Source organism: Ambystoma mexicanum, chromosome 3q (genome assembly GCF_040938575.1).
Source record: "Ambystoma mexicanum isolate Mex_15411 chromosome 3q, UKY_AmexF1_1, whole genome shotgun sequence".
NCBI classification, from domain to species: Eukaryota; Metazoa; Chordata; class Amphibia; order Caudata; family Ambystomatidae; genus Ambystoma; species Ambystoma mexicanum.
This window is the reverse complement of record NC_090926.1, coordinates 239,019,060-239,038,500: the sequence shown is the minus strand read 5'-3', so window position 1 is coordinate 239,038,500 and position 19,441 is coordinate 239,019,060. Positions and strand designations below refer to the sequence as shown.

General features: G+C 45.6%; 1 protein-coding gene across 1 annotated transcript; it reads right to left on the bottom strand.

The window, feature by feature from the left end:
* Positions 1-1,106: 1,106 nt before the first annotated feature.
* On the bottom strand, positions 1,107-16,904 carry LOC138582378 (keratin, type II cytoskeletal 1-like). The gene is made up of 9 exons (XM_069653643.1): positions 16,256-16,904; positions 15,777-15,997; positions 14,216-14,276; positions 13,910-14,005; positions 12,101-12,265; positions 6,071-6,196; positions 5,134-5,354; positions 2,920-2,954; positions 1,107-2,384 (listed from the first exon to the last, which is right to left on the bottom strand). The coding sequence occupies exons 1-9, from the start codon at positions 16,802-16,804 to the stop codon at positions 2,089-2,091; spliced, it is 1,770 nt and encodes a 589-aa protein (XP_069509744.1). The 5' UTR covers positions 16,805-16,904; the 3' UTR covers positions 1,107-2,088.
* Between the last annotated feature and the right edge of the window lie 2,537 nt (positions 16,905-19,441).

The window sequence follows — 19,441 nt, the reverse complement described above, 5'->3', positions numbered from 1 at the left end:
ATGGTTTAGAACCCGATATTCATCCCTGGAACACTGGTGCCTCGGATGTTGATGTATCATAGAAACAGTGCGTGAAGAAGGTGCATCTTGAAGAGGAAGGCCTTGAACCCCTTTCTGAACTGCATGTGACTGAGTGCATATCCAATGTTCACAGGTATGAGGCTCCACAGCCTGGGGGTGAAGATCAATGTTTCCTAGGATTTGGTTTTTTGCATTTCTGCTGCTGTGATCTGAAAAGGTCCTAGCTTCCTGTGAAGAGTTGGCCACCAAAGATGGTGGCCTTGTTGGTCAGGTAGGAGAGCGTGTGCAAGATGCTGCCAGCTTTGTAAATGATGCAGCTGGTCTTGAAAGTGAAAGGGGCAACTGCTGTAGTTGAAACATATGGTCAGATTTGAGGAGTTCTTTGAAGAAGCAAGCTGCAGTGTGGAGGTTGTTTCTCTTGGGTGCCAGAGTGGAAATGGATAGAATGCTGTGCAGGACATTGCCACCGTCCAATTGAGGAAGAACAGGGCCTGCACCATTGATTGGAACGTAATGTCTGGAAGGAAGGTGTGATTTCCCTCAAGAGAGCTGGTCGCTACAAAGCTTGGAACATCGAGTCAGGGGGTAAAGCCATCTAGGTTCCTAGTGGACAGCAGGGTCTGGCCACAGAGTGCATAGCTTCAGTTTGCCCCCGGCTCGTGTGTGAGATCCAAGATCCGCTTCACTATTCCCCATACTCCTTTCTTCCCCATCTGTGGAGTCTTCATTCTCTATCTACCTGGGATGGAATGCCAGAAGTGAGGGGTTCTCTTCTGCTATTACTGTAAGTGCAGCATGTCAAATACAACTGTTTCTCCGAGAGAGAAGTAGAACCCTTATATATTAGGGTGCACATTGTCATATGTGTATGTGTGGGTTGATGATGAATGATGTGGGAGCAATTGAGATGTTACAGCACTCCTAAATGCAGGGGAATTGCTAGATCTCCATCTTAGGACTTTGGTTTTTGTTTAGAAGTGAAAGGTCCTGTACAGTTCTTTCACAGTTTTGGAGCAAGTACGTTTTTTTCCATTGCTTTGGAGCGACGCTAAAAAAAATGAAACACCAAGTCCAACAATTGAATATGAATTTGACATGCTGTTTATTGAGAGACACAAGAGAGACTAGGGCGTGAGCCCTGAGCACCCACTACCAGCAATACGAACAGGGTTCTATGTACATAACAGAGCACCAGGAAGCCTGGCATTCGAACACGCTCAGACAACGACAGTCGCACAGTTGGGACATCTACAAAGTTAGGAACGTTTGGCCAAGTTTTCCTTGTGGTGGTAAATTATTTCGTGCGGTGTCTTTTTCAGGCCGTATTGCAGTTGCTGATTTCCTCAGTCCTGTGAATTCATATTGCATGGAAGAGAAAACCTTGACTTGACACCAAGAAGGACAGAAGTCAAGATCTAAAACACTCGCCCAACCCCGGAAAAGAGAAAGCAATTCAACCTCGGTATCCGGCACTTTTCCATTACAGATGCCAGCCTACCGTACGCCCCAATAATGAAGCAGCCAACACGGGTCTATGGTGGGGCCTTTGACGCACGTTACGCTGGCATTCTTTGAGGAAAGCATTCCATTCAAACTTAAGATTCCCTGGTGGGAAGAATGCAAGGATACCCAGGGGGAAGCAGCAGCAGCACAGCACCAATTACTTGCGCAGCATGAAGCCTAAGACTGCAGCAGCCAAGGGGATTACAGCAGGAGTAGTGCTGCGATGGAAGGGACCGCCCACTGCCAGCTCTCCTCTCCTCTATCCCAATAGCAGGTAGCAGTCTATCAACATAGATCTCCTCTCCCATCGTGCCCCTCTAGGCGTGACCTTGCCCATTATTAGGATTTAATAGTCACTTGCGATCTTGAATAATGCAAAGTCTAACCTTGATGTGACGCAGATACCAATAATCTAGAAATCTGCAGGTACAGTGTATTGATGAGACAGAGAGATGGAAATAAATGTTTTGCGATGGATAATTTAAATGGTCGGTGCTGCTGGCAGCAGGCAAGAAAGCTCTTCATTTAGGCAGAATCTGGTTACTTTGTTTTTCAATCTCTGACTTAATAGGATTTCTTCGTAGAGCTTGAAGTCGTTGAGGCCACAGCCACTGAGCTACGGTTGGTGCCTCCTCCAGAGCTATATCCTCCACCTCCAGAGCTATATCGGCTTCCTCCTCCGGAGCTCTGTCCTCCGCCACCTCCTCCAGAGCTGTGTCCTCCGAAACCTCCTCCTCCGGACCTATGGCCACCACTGCCTCCTCCTTCTCCGGAGCCATGTCCGCCACTGCCTCCTCCAGAGGCATATCCACCACCACCACTTCCTCCTCCACTGGAGCTGTGACTCCCACTGACCACAGCTGCAATAAACACACAACAAGAGATTCATTCAAAAGTGGACTTCCATCCCGGGAAAACACATTGAGTTAAGGACTTTCCTGGTATACGTAACATGTCTGAGCTAACCTCTACAGGTGCTTGCAAGCAAGAAATAGGATATAATGAAACCTTGCTGACACAGAAATGACGGCTTGCAGCTTGAGTCTGAAATTACTGTGCTCTGAGCGAAGACCATCACTAGTTTCAGAAGAGGCCCTGACCAGGACCTCGTAGAGTAGTTTAGCATGATCTTTGTATGTACAGGTATGGCTTAGCCCCCATAGGATGTACAAGACGCAGCACATGGATCACAGTTATGAATCTTCCTGCGATCCAATGAATGCAATCCCTCATGCCCGTTTCATCAATTAGCTGGGACAAGGCACCTTCCACCACGTGAAGAACATGTATGAGGTTGTTGAGGCTTTTGTAAAGAGCTCTGACCGGTATTTATCTAGTAACAAGGCCACCCCCTTCCCAGTGAAGACATGAAAGAGCCAGGGTACGGGTACTTACAGATGCTGACCCTACTTTGGGTCTCACCAGACATCCTGAAAAAGAAAGAAAGAGATTGTGGGAAATGGGCTGGGCACGTGTCCTTTCAGATGTAAGCAGAAGCATCACCAAGCAGGCAAACAGGTGCATTGTTTGTCCATCAGACCTACTCCATTAGTTCAGTACAGGGCATACATATTCATGGACACACAGGCCATGATAAACAGAAGCTGGTATCATTCTGCTAACACTGTGCCAAACATGACTTGCAAAAAGCTGCAGACTGGACACCTGACTGTGGGCATTCTTCCCCTTCCTTTCCCTCGGGATTAAGAGCAGTCATTTCTGTCAATAGTAAACGTGAAGGCACGCGCTGGCTTTCCATTGGAGCAGCTCTTGCACTCCATTTCTCTTGGGGCAGGTGGGACCAGTGTCCATGGACGTGGGCGTGGCTTGCTCACACTTGGACTAGGTTCCTTCACTTCAGCTGTAATCCATGGGGGTTTGAAAGTTCATGCAAGACAGGAATTGATACAATCATTTCCACTAAATTGTTATTTTTAGAGTTGGACACACACAAGCCTTATCAATATGATTTATACCATCTGCAGCAGTGTCTCACTAACACAAACAACACCTGCATACCCAAAGGAACTTCCAATTTAAAAAAAAATCCGATGCCCTGTAAAGTTTGAAGTTTTACTATAGCTTGAATGGTGGTTGAACATTGCACATTGCCATTGCTATCTCTCTTAACCTAGTTTTCGCATTTGTACTGCTCCCATTGGCCTGGTATTCTCATTCTTGTGAACTTTCAGTATAAGGTGGAGCCTAGTATGGGACTCGCTTGCGGCATGCAGGGCGTGGAGCAGTGGGACAGCTGAGTTTTGTTCACCAAGACTTGGTAAAGCTCCTTTTTCATAAGCATTTACTTTTTGCGGCCATGTGAGATTGAACACTGCCTTTTCCCTGCTGCCATGTTGAGCCCCAGGGGTGTAGGAGCATGTTACATTCACAGCAACCCGCGGGGTGCAAATGGCTTTCACGCACCGGTGGAGGGAGGAGAAGGATGGCTGATAGTCGGAAACTCCTATCTTGATGAGAGGCACTGCACACAGTGCTTTAAGTGGGCCAGGGCCAGCTGGGCCCGGCAGTCTCTAAACAGTGGGGTTGAGTCGGGGCCCTGCTGGGGCCCGCAGTCCCTCAAAGCCATGGCAGGACACAGTATCCCACCACAGCCATAGCCGTGACGGGAGATGCGCCCACCATTTTAAAGTCAGCCAGCTGTGTGACTGACAGAAGTGCCAGCCAGCCACAGCACTGCTGAAACTGGAAGATGCAATTTCAGCAAGGCGCTGGCTGGCACGTCTGTCAGTCACTGTAACTTCTTCTTGTGCCCCCTCTTAGGAGGGGTCACAAGAGGAAGTTATGGTCCCTCTGTTTCCCCTTCCCAGGTCAATGACCCTCAGCTTACCTGGGAGCTCTGTGATCTACTCTGCAGATTAGATCATGGAGCCCCCGGGTTCGCAGAGGGTCAAAGACCCCTCCGCTCTATAATCTATCTGCTCTGCAGAGCAGAGCACAGATCACTGAGCCCGGGGCGTCTTTTTCCGTTGGCCTTGCTTTATAAAAGATGGCTTGTATTGTGTACTTATCAATCCATATTTTATTTTTGTGTTTATAAAATATGGGCTGAAAATTACACAATTCACGCCATCTTTTATAAAACTGTCCCGACGGACAAAGACACCTCAGGTTTTGTCCGCCCTCAAAGCATTATAAAGATGGCTTGAATTGTGTACGTATCAAGACACTTTTTATAAACATAGAAAAATGTAACATTTCTATGTTTATAGAAGATGGCTTCAAAAGTACATACACCATATTAAGGTGCTCACACAAATATATAAAAGCTTACATACATGTATATATTTGTTTGAGCACCTTACCATGGTTTGCGCACTTTCAGGCCACGCCCACCACGGAAGCCACGCCCTCAAATGAGTCCCCCCCTCAATTTCTTACCCCACTTAAAGCCCTGACTGCACATCTGTAATTCCGTGTCATATCATATCTGCCATTGTTCTCACTGGAATGTCTTGCTGAGATGAGCGTTTTCAGAAGCAGAAAGAAAAATGAGCGCTATGTCCAAACGTTGATCTCGGTAGAAGGCATCCACCTGCTTATTACTGGGTACAATAATATGCAGAGGGTGTTGGCGGGCCCTGCACTCACCTGCTCTCTTCACCCTCCAACAGACACCTATAGGTGGCAATTTCAACATCCAGATTCGTCTTGACACGCATCAATTCCTGGTACTCTTTCAGTTGGCGGGCCATTTCCTCCTTGGCCTTCTGAAGGGCTGCCTCGAGGTCAGCCAATTTTTTCTTGCCATCTTTCAGTGCAAGCTCTCCCCGTTCTTCGGCCTCTGCAATGTGTGCCTGCACACTGGTAATCTACAAAGAGCAAAACGGAAACCTGTTCAGTAGCGGTCAGTGTTCTGGAGGATTCCTGAATTACAGTATTGCAGTGTGAACAACATTTTCGTGTAGCTAAGAAAGATTATTGTTTCTAGATCCGGGCAGCTAAATCCAGTCCCCAAGAGCCAACAGGATTGCAGGATAACCACACAAAATACACTCTGCTATAGTGATTCTAAATGAATTAGTACAGTCAGTGGTTATCATGAAAAACTGGTGTGGTTTAAGCTCTCGAGGATCGGATTAGGAAAGTCCTGGTCTAGAGGACTGGTGGACTGAGCTCTTGGGCTACTTTTTTGTGGTTGTCAATAACATGCATATTGTATAAAATGGTTAATATCATCGAACACATTTCTGAGCATCTGAATTATCAGTATGTGCCAGACTTCAGGTGAGTGCTGTAATTCTGAAAGCATACATTTACAATTGTCATATTACAAAAGTGAGACATGCCCATGAAAGAGAAGGGAGCTGCCTGTACACATGGGGTTGGAGGTTAATTTCTCGTGAACGCAAAAGATGTATGTGAAATGTTGCTAAGCGTTTCTCACATGCGGCTCCATCTCTCTGAAGCACACCCTCACAATGCAGGCCCCCAGGATCACCCGCCAAAACCCACCGTTCTGCGTGTTTATTGTGGTCTCCAGTGGTCAGAAGTGAAAGATGCACCTGTTGGCAATTTCGTGTCCTACCTGTTTCTTCACTGCCTCAATATCTGCCTTCAGCTTCTGCATTTGTCGGTTCATTTCGGAGATCTCACTCTTCGTGTTTCTCAGATGGTCGCCATGTTGGCCAGCCACAGCTTGCAGCTGCTGGTACTGGAGAGTCAGAAACAGGAAAAGGTTAGATAGAGGCAGCATGCCAGGAGTTCAGTAGGCACTCAATGTCCCCGGTACATGTCAAAGTACAGTATGAAGAGACCATTGTAAGGACCGCCTGCACCAGAACATGCCAAATCCTTGATCAGCAGAGATGAGGATCTGCTGTTGCTCGGTGCTTGTGGAGGTTCTCCTCAATGAGTTTCAATTGAAACAATCCTAGACTCTTGCTTTTATCCACATTCCTCTGAGGTCTTTTGACAACACAGGCTGAGTTTGAAGTGCAATGCAACCCATTAGTAAGACCTACCATTCGTCCCCTTTTTTCAACAAAAGCATCCCACTTGTTTTTTTCAAGCTTTGCCGAAGCTTTTTCCCACCCCAATGATCTCTTTTGACGTGAAGACTGCTTTCTTTCTGCTGGTACCGGGAGGCTAGGCAGCTGTGTGTGATGTGCAGGCCATCCTTCCTGCGCCTATGCTACTTGCTCCAGCTTTTGCAGTGACGATGAGGGCACTATATCTTCGTTTGGCCTGCTGGCGGAAGGAAGTCCAGGTGGCGCGTGCTGTGAAGTTAGGTTGCCTTTGCTTTGGTCACAATGAATGCATGTGTAGCTGTCGCTAAGTACAAGTTAATATGGAGTGTGGCAATATAACTGTCATGTGCAACTAGTGTACATTTTCTGTAACAGCATTTAACGGTTTCCCTGAAACTACATGACAATTAAACCCGCGTAGCATGAAGCAAGGACACGTGAACTCTTTACCCACTCATTTCTGCAGTGTAAGGCTGCAATGTTATTTCCGAGAATGCAAAGTAAGGACTCAAAAGAGCGTTAACATAGGAAACACGTTCTATAGTCTGGGAATGTAAAATAAAGGACCTGAGATAGTTACCCAGCCTATTCTGGGGTGTGTCGCTGCAAGGTAAGGACACAAGAACTCTTTCCCACTAACGTTTTGGAGAGTGAGATTGCAAAGTGAGGCAGACCAGCTGCAGGACACCTAACTCTGGTGAAATCAGGGACCCAGTATGAGCCAATTTCTCCAATAAACTGCCGACCATACATGCAGTCAACTAGATTGAGACTAAGATCCACCAAGGGGAGCACACAAAGTAATGAAGAAAGTACCTCACTTTCATTAACACCTATTGGAATCCGAAACCAAGGACTGTAGCACAAATGCTGCAAGAAGTGGCAAAACCCATAGAAGAAGCAGATAGCAGACCAAACAGTGTGATCATTGTGTGCAGCAACTTTAATCTGGTCTGCAGGACCGGTCAACAAATGGGAGGTACCAAGTCGACAAATACTGGGTCCCAAGAAAGCTAAGAGATGGAAGGCCTGGGCTCAATTGATGAAATCCTGCCATTTCCACGTGCTGAAGGGTGCACTGGAAAAGGATAAAGTACCCAAACCTACCTGGCATGTTGGAACTCGATCGTCCTACTAGAAGTACTTTATACGGAGAAGAGCGGCCATAACATTCTAAGGTTCAATTGGCATGAACTTAACTCAACATTGAACGATATTTACAACCCGAATCTGAGGGTGGACAATGGAGGGACCAGGCTAGGGATGGATAAGCAAGATGTCATAACATTGACACAAACTTTAAAAAGCCAACCTACAACAGGAGTACAAGTGAGGGCTGCTGATGACGCACCACAAGGCAAAACCTTTCATGCAGCACACCCAAACAGCTCACAAACACGCCTTTCACCTGGAAATTGCCAGGAAAAAACAAATGCTAACAAGAGACGTGAAAATAGCACTAAAGATGGATGCGGACGAAAATGCATACAAAATTATTACATTAAAGAAGACCTACAAGAACTGGGTAAAATCCAAGAAATTGGAAATCCTGATAAAAAACGCACAGTTGATGTTAGAAACCATGTTGAGGAAAAACAACTCATGAGAGTCATAGGCAATTATAAACTCGGCTACTGGTAAACAACCCCAGCCGCTGGTCAACGGAGTATGAGAGAAAGACTGGATAGACTTTATATGAATCTTTACATGTGCCCAAGAGATGAACCAACAAGCCGAACCAGAGCCACGCCTTGTAACCTATCATACAGCCAAGAGGATTTAATTTCCTTCATAATAAGCACTAAGCTTCTCGAGCACCTGGCTCAGATGGGTTGACTAACATGATGCTAAAGGAGAACCTGACTGAATGGGCAGCCGCCTTGGATGTGATTCTAAATGTAGTGCTCGAAACAAGATCTATCCCAGAGTCATGAAAGAGATGATTGTGGAACCTATTCTCAAAACAGGAGATGGTGCCAACCCAGAGAATTACTGGCCGATAGCGCTCTTAGATGTACTGGGGAAGCTGTATGCTACACTTCTGCTACAAAGATTGAAAAGTTGGGCCATGGACTCAAGCCACCAAGACCTCTTCCAATTCGGCTTTACTGAAGGAGCCGGAACATCGAGCTCAATGTTCTTGCTTTGCGTGCTAAAAACCAAAATGATCAAATCAAAACAGAAATGCTTCTTGGCATTCATTGACTTCTCCAAAGCGTTTGACAGCATTAGCCATGGAAGAATCTAATGTCCTCCGGATTTAATGGCACACATTAAAGCTCTACATTCAGATACAGCCTTTAGAATAAAATGTAATGGGGAGGGGCTGCTGTCGACTAAAATCCGAACGGAGCGTGAAGTCAAACAAGGCTGCCCGTTGGCTCCTTACATCTATAATTTGTATTTCTGTGACCTACACGACTGCATGAAAGGATGCAAAAATGTTTGCCCAAAGGCTGGAGGAACAGAGCTGAGACACCTATTCTATGCAGATGATTTGGTCCTGGTGGACAGGACCCCAATAGGCCTTCTGAGACAATTTAATCATCTAGAGGCATAAACCGAAACAAACAAACTTACCATCAACCAGGAAAAAACGAAGGGGATGCAACTTCAGTACTCCTCCAAGGGGAAAAAACAATTTATTTGGCGAATTGATGGGGAGGAACTGGAGATAGTCACCTCTTTCAAATATCTGGGCCTGCTGTTCTCGGCAAATCTTGTCGAGAATGGCTACACGGCTAGCCTCATAGGGAAAGCAGAAGCAATGTCCAATCAGGCGCCTTTCCCATGCAACCAGTGATGGATTTCTGTAAAGCCGAACTAATTCCAATACTAACTTATGGCTCAGAGTCAACAGAGGCCGCACAAGGCCAATTTTGGTCGTTTATGCAGGGCGAATTTTGGAAGCGGGTAATGGGCGTACCTAAATCAACGCCAATGCAGATATTGAGACGTGAGCAGGGCCTAATCTCGCTGGAGGTCTCGGTGGACTGGAAATCTCTCTGTCTCTTTATAAAATACATAGTCTTGAATAAGACTAAATGCTTTGAACTACTACACAAAGAATTGACAAACATATGAGAACCTCATGGGCCAAAACTGGGAACAGAGATGTTGAAAGCTTTTACTGGCAGTGGATTCCTCGCCTGAATAACTGATGTCAAATACAGATAAAACGTGGAAAAAACGATGGGAATCAGACAGGATTCGAGCTGTGGAGGAAGCAAGCGCATACAAGCTCCACACGCAGCTGGACAATGAGACAAAATCCCTTGGACAGCCCCAGCCGTATCTGAATAAATTCCCTGACACTAAATACAGATCACAGTGAATGGAACTGAGACTTCATTTATTACCGACAAGAGAAATGTTAGCGATCAGATACAAAGATGGTCTTGCCCCTTCAACTTGCCGGTTCTGTAAACAGATAGGGTCTCATGAAACCCTGCTGCACCTGGGATGTTATGTGAGGCTTTATCAGAAATGAGATCCAAAATTCATCAGGGAGGCAGAATCTCTATCAGCAGACGAATGGTGGAAACTGAATGTGTGAGTTTATCAATTGCCTTAATTGACTTTTTTAATGAATGCCTAAAGCCGTCGGAGCAGCCCGGCTCTGACGCTATCGCGACACCGTAGTAAAGGATTGGGGGTCCTGTAACGAGATATGGGCTCCTTAACATCATTGGTCAAAGGGGGATAATAACGCTGGAGAGGGGCTGTCGCTAGCGGGGTGGTCAAGATCGACAGTGACATTATACTCGGCCTGGGGAGTAAGCTGAATTAATATAATGTAAAAGGACTTTTCTTTTTCATGAAGTGACCAGAATGTCAGTGTTGTAAAAGGTTTTGTAAGAAACTAAATAAACAATAAAAAAACAAAAAGGTAAGGATACCTGAACAATAAGACCATTGTGTGATTCAGTGCGAGATTCGAAAGTAAGGAAATAAGAACTCTTGAACCTGGATACTCTGAGCGTGAGACTATATTGTAAGGACGTCTGAACTCTTTAACCTGGATACTCTGACGTGTGAGACTATATTGCAAGGACGCCTGACCTCTTTAACCTGCATGTTATGGAGTTTGAGACTATATCGCAAAGACGCCTGAACTGTTTAAGCTGCATGTTATGGAGTTTGAGACTATATCGCAAAGACGCCTGAACTCTCTAAGCTGCATGTTATGGAGTTTGAGACTATATCGCAAAGACGCCTGAACTCTCTAAGCTGCATGTTATGGAGTTTGAGACTATATCGCAATGACGCCTGACCTCTGTAACCTGCATGTTATGGAGTTTGAGACTATATCGCAAAGACGCCTGAACTGTTTAAGCTGCATGTTATGGAGGTTGAGAGTATATCGCAAAGACGCCTGAACTGTTTAACCTGCATATTCTGAAGTGTGAGACTATATCGCAAAGACGCCTGACCTCTTTAACCTGCATGTTATGGAGTTTGAGACTATATCGCAAAGACGCCTGAACTCTCTAAGCTGCATGTTATGGAGTTTGAGACTATATCGCAAAGACGCCTGAACTCTCTTAGCTGCATGTTATGGAGTTTGAGACTATATCGCAAAGACGCCTGAACTCTCTAAGCTGCATGTTATGGAGTTTGAGACTATATCGCAAAGACGCCTGAACTCTCTTAGCTGCATGTTATGGAGTTTGAGACTATATCGCAAAGACACCTGAACTCTCTAAGCTGCATGTTATGGAGTTTGAGACTATATCGCAATGACTCCTGAACTCTCTAAGCTGCATGTTATGGAGTTTGAGACTATATCGCAAAGACGCCTGAACTCTCTTAGCTGCATGTTATGGAGTTTGAGACTATATCGCAAAGACGCCTGAACTGTTTAACCTGCATATTCTGAAGTGTGAGACTATATCGCAAAGACGCCTGAACTCTCTAAGCTGCATGTTATGGAGTTTGAGACTATATCGCAAAGACGCCTGAACTCTCTTAGCTGCATGTTATGGAGTTTAAGACTATATCGCAAAGACACCTGAACTCTCTAAGCTGCATGTTATGGAGTTTGAGACTATATCGCAATGACTCCTGAACTCTCTAAGCTGCATGTTATGGAGGTTGAGACTGCAACGTAAGGAAGCACAAACTCTTTAACTGGACCATTTTTGAGTGTGCAAATCTTCCTATCCTAATATTATCAGATGTCCCAACAACTCTCTATTGAGTTTGACCCATGAGGATAAGCAACATAAGGAGAATACGGCCCGGCCCATGAGGTGCCCAGCTCCAAGATGGTAATGACACTGGGCAGCGTGGCATTCACTGTTCTCATGTAGAGAGGCAGGGATTTAGGCAGTCAGGGGAGTTTCTGCTTTTGCACAGTGACAGTAAAACGTATACCTGATGTGGGCGAAACAAGTGAAGTGTTAATCCAAATGCTCATGGAACAGCACTCGGTGCACATCTATGTGCAATCTGATTGTCTCTTGAATGGTAGGTCAAGAGTGCAGGTCATGTGCAGTACAGAAGCCCAAGGCGTTGTGCATGTTTTCATGCGGGAATGCACCTAAATGAAATATCCATTCAAACCTTGTTTATTCCAAGTCCCATACCTTGTTTGCAAAGTTGCTCTCGGCTTCCTGTTTGCTCCTCTGAGCGATCTCTTCGTACGTTTGCTTGACTTCTGCCATGAGACCGGCCAGGTCCAGTTGTCTGTTGTTGTCCATAGACAGGATAACTTGGGTGTCTGTCGTCTGTCCTTGCGCATGGGACATTTGCTGCAAGAAACATTAGACACCAATCAGCCAAGATCACCTTTCACTGAGCACCATCTTTGCTGGATCCCCTAAACTGACTGCATCATCCTGATGCAAGAGAACAGTCTCACAAGATGTCCAGGGCATCGCATTTCCTCTCTAGTGACAACCATCTCCAGGCTGCAAACATCGCCGCATTCACTCAAACCATGTCTTCACACACCACTAAATATGACCTGCTGGATTCCCAAACTAGAACTCCAGTCGAGAGAACGTATTACAAGAAGAATGGGTACACATCTTACCCCGGACCGGAAGCCAGTGTAGGAATATTGGACTATTGCCCTGTGAACTGAAACGCCCAACCGAAACCCTGGGGAGGGCATCTCAGAGTGCTAGCCTGTTTGGGAATGCTAGAGTAAGTGCTTCTGTCGATATCTGGAAGCTCTGCATTTGAATACTACAGCCTGGGCTTGTGCTAATGAATTCTCAGTATAAGAATGTAGAGCTGAGGCTTCTGTTGGTGGAAGTTGAGGAGACGATCAGTCCTAGCCAGTGCAATAAATCGTGAGGTCTCATTGGACACATAGTACAAAACATCTGGAGAGCTGCGGGTTGCTGACCACTGGGAAAGGTATTATGCTAGAATCATGGCTCCTGTCAGTGGGATATAAGGACAGGTATTGTGATATCATTGGGGCTCCTATCAATGCAAGATCACAATGTACTAGAGTTTCTTCTCTTGTCAATGTAACATCAGGACAGGAATTAGTGCAAGCGATTAGTGCACATATCTTAGATTAAGGAAAGCTGTTGAAGGAACACTAGTACAGGAAAGTGAAAGCCATTACTCATCAAAGGATTGTCAGTACACACAGTGATGTCACTTGGGGTTTAGACATAAATATGAACTGCACTGTTCCTTCCAAACTAAGCACAGATAAGGTGCACTGGAACCTTGACACCTGTTGGTGGAAGCTCATACCAGCAGTGTGAGATTCACTGCTCCTGTCAATTTAAATTCAGACCAGGAACACTGCAGCCCGGACTACTCTCAGTTTAAGCTAAAAAAAAAAAGAAAAAAACTGCAAAGCCTCAGCTAGGGCTCCTATCAATCTAAGTTCAAAACAGAGCTACTGCAGCCAGGGCTCCTGTCTGTCTAAACTCAGGTCAGGAACACTACATTCAAGACTACTCTCAGTGTATGCGTGAAACAGGAATACCTGCAAGAAGACTCCTGTTAATCTGAGCTCTGAGCAGGACTACTGCTGCCAAAGCTTCGATCAGTCTAATGTCGGGTCAGGAAAATGTGCCGCTCTCTAGCCAATCAGCAAGCTCAGAGTGCAGAGTCCAAAGTCCCATAAAGGCTCCATTCCAAGCCTATCCTTGTGTTGTGTGCACACCGGGTACTGGTCAAGGGGACATGGATAATCTGCGTCATGTGAACCTAAAGTGAGGCCACCCTTTCTTGCCCCCGCCCAAGCTCTAGTAGTGGTAGAGCCCTGGCCATCAGGGTGACCTTCACCCTCATTAGAGGCCTTCACCTTAAGATTGAGACCATTAACCTGGGCATCCATCACCGTCAACAGAATAGAGCCCTGTGGTATATGTTCAAATGATGTATGTGTACAGGATGTTTCAATATGGAAGTCGAAGGGTGATTACCATATCATAAATAGTATGGAGGAATTCGAGCTCTGACGTCAGCGAACCTACATCTGAGTCCAGTTTCACCTTGGTCATGTAGAGAGCATCCACATCCTAAGAGACAAACAAAGTGTTACAAATCAATCCTCCTCTCGTGGATACTCACAATACTACACAAAATGGATCTCACATAACTTGTCACACTTAGCGCGGGCTTCCTTGAGTAAGTCTGACTTGTTACTTTTGTTAGGCACTGCGCCGTTAGTCTTCGAGTCTGAATGCATGGCAGTAGCAATGACTTCCACAGGTGCACTCATCACTCACCTTCTTGAGGGTAACAAACTCATTCTCAGCAGCTGCACGCTTGTTGACTTCATCTTCATATCTGTCGGGCGGAAGACGGGAGATTCTGATTAGCATATCCTGATGTGTACAGAGGTTCAGTGATAGGGGAATGGGGCGTAGCACAAAGCCCCCATCGCGCCAGAGCGACTGTGCAATACTATAGTAGCTGTCACACAGCGCACTCAAGCCTAGAAGAAACGCAGCTGGAAAACAATCAGGCGGTTGTGGCAATCAAGGAAAGCCTGGGGCTCTAAGAGCGGCCATGATGTAGATAAACGGTGTGTTGTATACATGCAAACTCAAACTGATGGCTCTCTGCTCGTGTCAGCAGATAGAGTGACCCCCCTGTACATACAGTTTGCAGTGACGCACCTTTTGCACCACGACAAAAATCGCCCCGCGCCACAATGTATCGCTGAATTACCTATTTTCATGGACGCCATTCTTTCCACGCTGTACGTTTGGAAATGCCGCAGGGATACGGACCTGGGCTTCTTTTTTTGTTTCAGTAAAAGTCTCTTCTGTGCACAGTGTTAGGTACTATGTTATCCTGGTTGAAACGACCTCCTCAGAACTATAAACCCTTGCATGGGTGGAGGGCGTTTGCCTGTAGGACTGCCCATTGTTGCCCAGCCTTCAACACTTGCAGTGCCCACGCAATGTGCTCGGAACTCGTCCCCGGAGGACCCTTGACATGGACACTCAATGGTCATGGGAACACGTGCCGGATCAATGCTGGCAATTCAGGTGGCTCATTGAGTACATTCTACGTGTCACGTGGACATGTCTCCACTGTCAACACCATACACATTCTTCACTCCTTTAGGAATCGTGTTCCAGGTGACCAACCTGTTCTGCACGGAAAACATGCCCACGGATCGGCATGCAACTGCGCCCTTCAACACTGAGTGCTTAAAGGTGTATCTCAAAGTGATGCAATCAATACACACGTCTTTTCACTCGGTCATATATGACAAAGCATTGGAAATGGCAAACAGCTGCATAACTGTGGGCCCACAAGCGCCTGGGTAGCACCTTGTGAGTACTCATTACCGCGCTTTTATGGTGTAACACCGAACGGAGCCACGCCTCCTTACTTCAAGGGAGCACTGAAGCACAAGCCCATCAGACACCCACTTACTGAGCACTTTCAGTGCTTCTGTGAAGTACCAGAAACTGTCCTCACGAGTGAATGGCTTATTCTTAGAGCAGTGTGTGCTAGTAGCCCTTTGCCCCCGATCATCGCTACACTTTGATCACTCTTCTCTGGCGCTAGAGTCATGCAAACTATCACACACTTCATTCTTAGCTTCCATCTCCTCTTCTACCTTCAGAAATATGTCATGTTTGTTTAACTCAGTTCCCCACTCACCCTTTCTCTCCTAAGGCTAAGGTTTGGAGATCAATGGGGGGGCACACAATGAAGCACATTGTGGACAAGTCTCAGCGCTGTTAGAATAGAACAATGTGGACTGGTGCAGTATAATAAAGCATAACATGACATGACATAGGAAAACGGAAGCAGGACTGTTGGACATACTTTTTCTTGTAATCTTCAACCATCTCTTGCATGGATTTCTGCTCGCCATCCAAGCGGGTCTTGCTGCTTTGTAAGCCACTCAGATGCTTATTCAAGTTCATGAGGTACTTCTCAAACAAGGGTGCAAGGTTGTTCTGTTTGGTCCCACCTTTCTGACCCTGTTCCTGCAAGAAGCGCCATTTGGTATCGAGCACTTGGTTCTGCTGTTCCAGGAATCGGACCTTAAACAATAGATGGGGTATATTGCGATTTTACATCAGTTGCATGACTCTGATGCTGCCTGGAGCACAAACCAGATTAAAGCATCAAAAAAGTTGCAGGCACCGATATTAACTTGTATTGTAGCATTATCACAAATGTCTTTCTTAGCTTAGATTTCTGTTTAGGGATGGAGAGAGAGCATTTAAACATGGTTTCAACAGAATGCTATATACAATAGTTAACATTTCAATGGAATTATCTTAAAGTGCGACCCTTACCTTGTCAATGAAAGCGGCAAATTTGTTGTTCAGGGTCTTGATCTGCTCGCGCTCCTCTGTGCGCAACTTTGAGATGGAGGAGTCAATCTCAAGGTTGAGTGGTGTCAAGAGGCTTTGGTTGATAGTGACCTGCTGAATTCCACCAGGAGGACATACTGGGAAACCCTGGCCTGCACCACCACCGAAACCTCCTCCGCCACCACCGAAGCCTCCACCACCACCAAAGCCTCCAGCACCACCACCAAAGCCTCCAGCACCACCACCAAAGCCTGCACCACCACCACCATGGCCTCCACCTCCTCCAGCGCCGCTTCCAGCGCCAACTCCATAGCCTCCGTGACCATGGAGACTGGCTGGAATGAAACTCTTCCTAATTCCACCAAGGTTAACAACACTCATGCTGCTTCTGCCCGCCCCTACATAGTGTGAGGCAGAGGTTGAGCTCGTCCTTACACTACCACCACCTCCTCTTGCACTGCCATAGCCTCCTCCAACAGAGGAAGAACTAAACCCTCTTGCACCTTTGTGTGAGGATTGCCTCATACTCATGGTGGCTTCCGTAGTGGGGGACAGAAATTGAAAGAAAGAGCAAGGTTGTGCAGGAACAGAGCATAGAGTGAAGGAGACTGAACCCCTCTGTTGATGGAGCTCAAGGTTCCACCTTTTATCTGTTTGAAATGTTGGGCTTGGTCACATTAGAGTAACGAGGATAATTTAGAGTAATCATGGGCTTGGCATCTCTGGCAGCGACCCATCCTACTCAACCTGTTAAACTAATCACACCTATAGAATTAAAAAAACTTGCTTGGCTTGCAGACTTCAGTCTTCTGCGACTTGTCATCTAATCCTCCCATGTCAAAAAAGCTGATAACATCATTTTTTTTATAGCGATCGTGTGTACATGCCGTGAGGTTGCATTAGATGGCAGCGTTTTGCATTATGATTCCTGTTTTGGAGAAGCATGTTTTTGTCTCCTTGCTGTGCGGCTCAGTGTGGCACCTCATAGTGAAGCCTGAGCCTTGTTAGCCGAACAGGCAACACACATTTAAGCAGTCTCCCAAAAGGAGAACTATCTCGACTATCATGTTCTTACAGTATTTTCTAATAATTAAGATATTTTAACTAGCACTGGCTTTGTTTCAATGTGGGCTTAGTACAGGTAATGCCATGCACAGAAAGTAGCATCAAAGTCCTTTCCAAGAGAAGTGTCCCCTTCTTACATTCCTACTATGGTTGCATAGAAGGCTTTTCATGCACATGTTGCACCTATTAATTACCCTTTGCTTTTTTGCACCCATTGAGGTTTGGTCATTATGTCAAGTACCCCATTGGTTTACTTCGGGAAAATAACTGCTGCCATGGCCAGGGCAAATGCGTAGTGACAACTGTGCACATTTCCATTCAGTATCGGCCGTAACGCGAATTTAAATATGGAAAGATGGATATTGAAATTTCATTGTATTGTTATGGTAAGATGCTTCTGTGTGTATTGAACCCAGTCACCACTCGCCCACCTATTGCATTGAACTGGAAGGTGCTCCATTTGTTCCCGGGATTTTAAAATCACTGGAGCAAATCTCAACTACATTTCTTGAGTAGTCCACTGACACTGCTTCTGGATTTCTTTCTGATTTGTAAATAATAATAATAGATGCTCGCAGGCACGGAACTGAAGCAGAGGATCAGTCGCCTTAAATGGTATTTGTCAAATTGTTCGTTTATATTTGATCGAATGGTACATTTGACTGAATTCGGCCAGTACCATTAGATCGATTATAAAACATACTGACAAGTGGAGCAAGGGTTTCAGGGGTGTCCCCCGCTCACCATGTTCGGTATTTTTGGCATTGGGGTGTTGCAGGGGTGTCCAACGCTTTCTCAATAAGGGAGGCGGGAGACCAAAAAGCAAAAAGTTGCAACTTTAGTCGAGAAAATGAGTAGGTTAAAATCATCAAGGTCACCTGGCCCTAATGGTGTGGCCGATATCGCATTGAAATGTAACCCCTGTTTCTGGGCGGGAGTACTAAAGATCCTTTATGATAAAGTTCTGCGCGAAGGGAGAATATCACGCTCATGTCAAACTGCTGCTCTTATTCCTGTTCACAAGAAAGACGACAAGAACGACCTGTGCAACTACAGGTTGCTGTCGCTGCTTGATTGCACTGGTAAGCTTTTTTGCAGGCCTAATCTTAGAAAAACTACATGAATGGGCAGAGAAGGAGCAGATCTTTAACTGGTTTCAAAGTGGTTTTCGGCGGGGTTACTCAACGATGCATAACTTAATTATTTTAGATTATTTGCGTACAGAGGCTAGCAAAAAGGGAAGTCCCCCGCTTAATGCGTTCTTTGTGGATATCAAAGCAGCATTTGACTTGGTCTGCAGAGATATCTTATGGTCCAACTAGAGCTGCTTGGTTGCCCAAAAGGCCTTTTATACTATCTAAGGCTTTTTCATCAGAATAATACAGTTTCCCTTAAGCTTGATCTTCAAGGTAATATGACGGATGAAGTCGTTCAAAACAGAGGAGTAAAGCAGGGCTGTGTTACGGCTCCTACTTTATATAATCTGTTTACATATGACTTACCGGCAGCAATTAGAAAGGTACACAACTGTCCCCCGAAATAGGCGATAAGCACTGTCCAGTCCTTGCGTATGCGGATGACCTAGTGCTTTTAAATCATCCATTTAGCAGTCTGGAGAGATCGGCCGAAGCATTATGGCTATAAGCAAACTGCAATGGACTAATAATAAAATTACAGAAAACTCAAGTGATGCTATTCACTAATAAAAAGGTAGCACGTACTAGTCTGAAGATACTGAACTTGGAAATTCTCTATACCCCAAAGTATAGATACTTGGGAATTGACATAGAAACTCTGGATGACTATCTCCAATGTAAACAGAACAGAAAGCTTAGGGCAGCCCAAATAACTTCGCTGGCATATCGCTGTACTATTACTCAGGCAGGTTTCACAATTTGGGCTGCACGACTCTTATACCAACAGGTCCTAGTTCCGATGATGATTTATGGCCCGGAAGCTCTCCTAAATATGGATTTAAATTGGTTACAGGTTGCGGAAGGCAAATATTAGAGAAAGATTTTAGGCCTCCCAACCTGCATACCGATGGCCATTATTAGGTTGGAATTAGGACTGACCTCGTTAAAATCTCTAGTGCTTAAAAAA

Excerpts from the sequence above, each read along its gene's own strand:
- LOC138582378 (XM_069653643.1), bottom strand. The coding sequence starts at position 16,804 with ATGAGTATGAGGCAATCCTCACACAAAGGTGCAAGAGGGTTTAGTTCT. Across the intron at positions 6,197-12,100 it reads AGAGCAACTTTGCAAACAAG|TACCAGCAGCTGCAAGCTGT; the intron begins GTATGGGACTTG and ends CTGACTCTCCAG. Across the intron at positions 5,355-6,070 it reads TTGAGGCAGTGAAGAAACAG|ATTACCAGTGTGCAGGCACA; the intron begins GTAGGACACGAA and ends TGCTCTTTGTAG.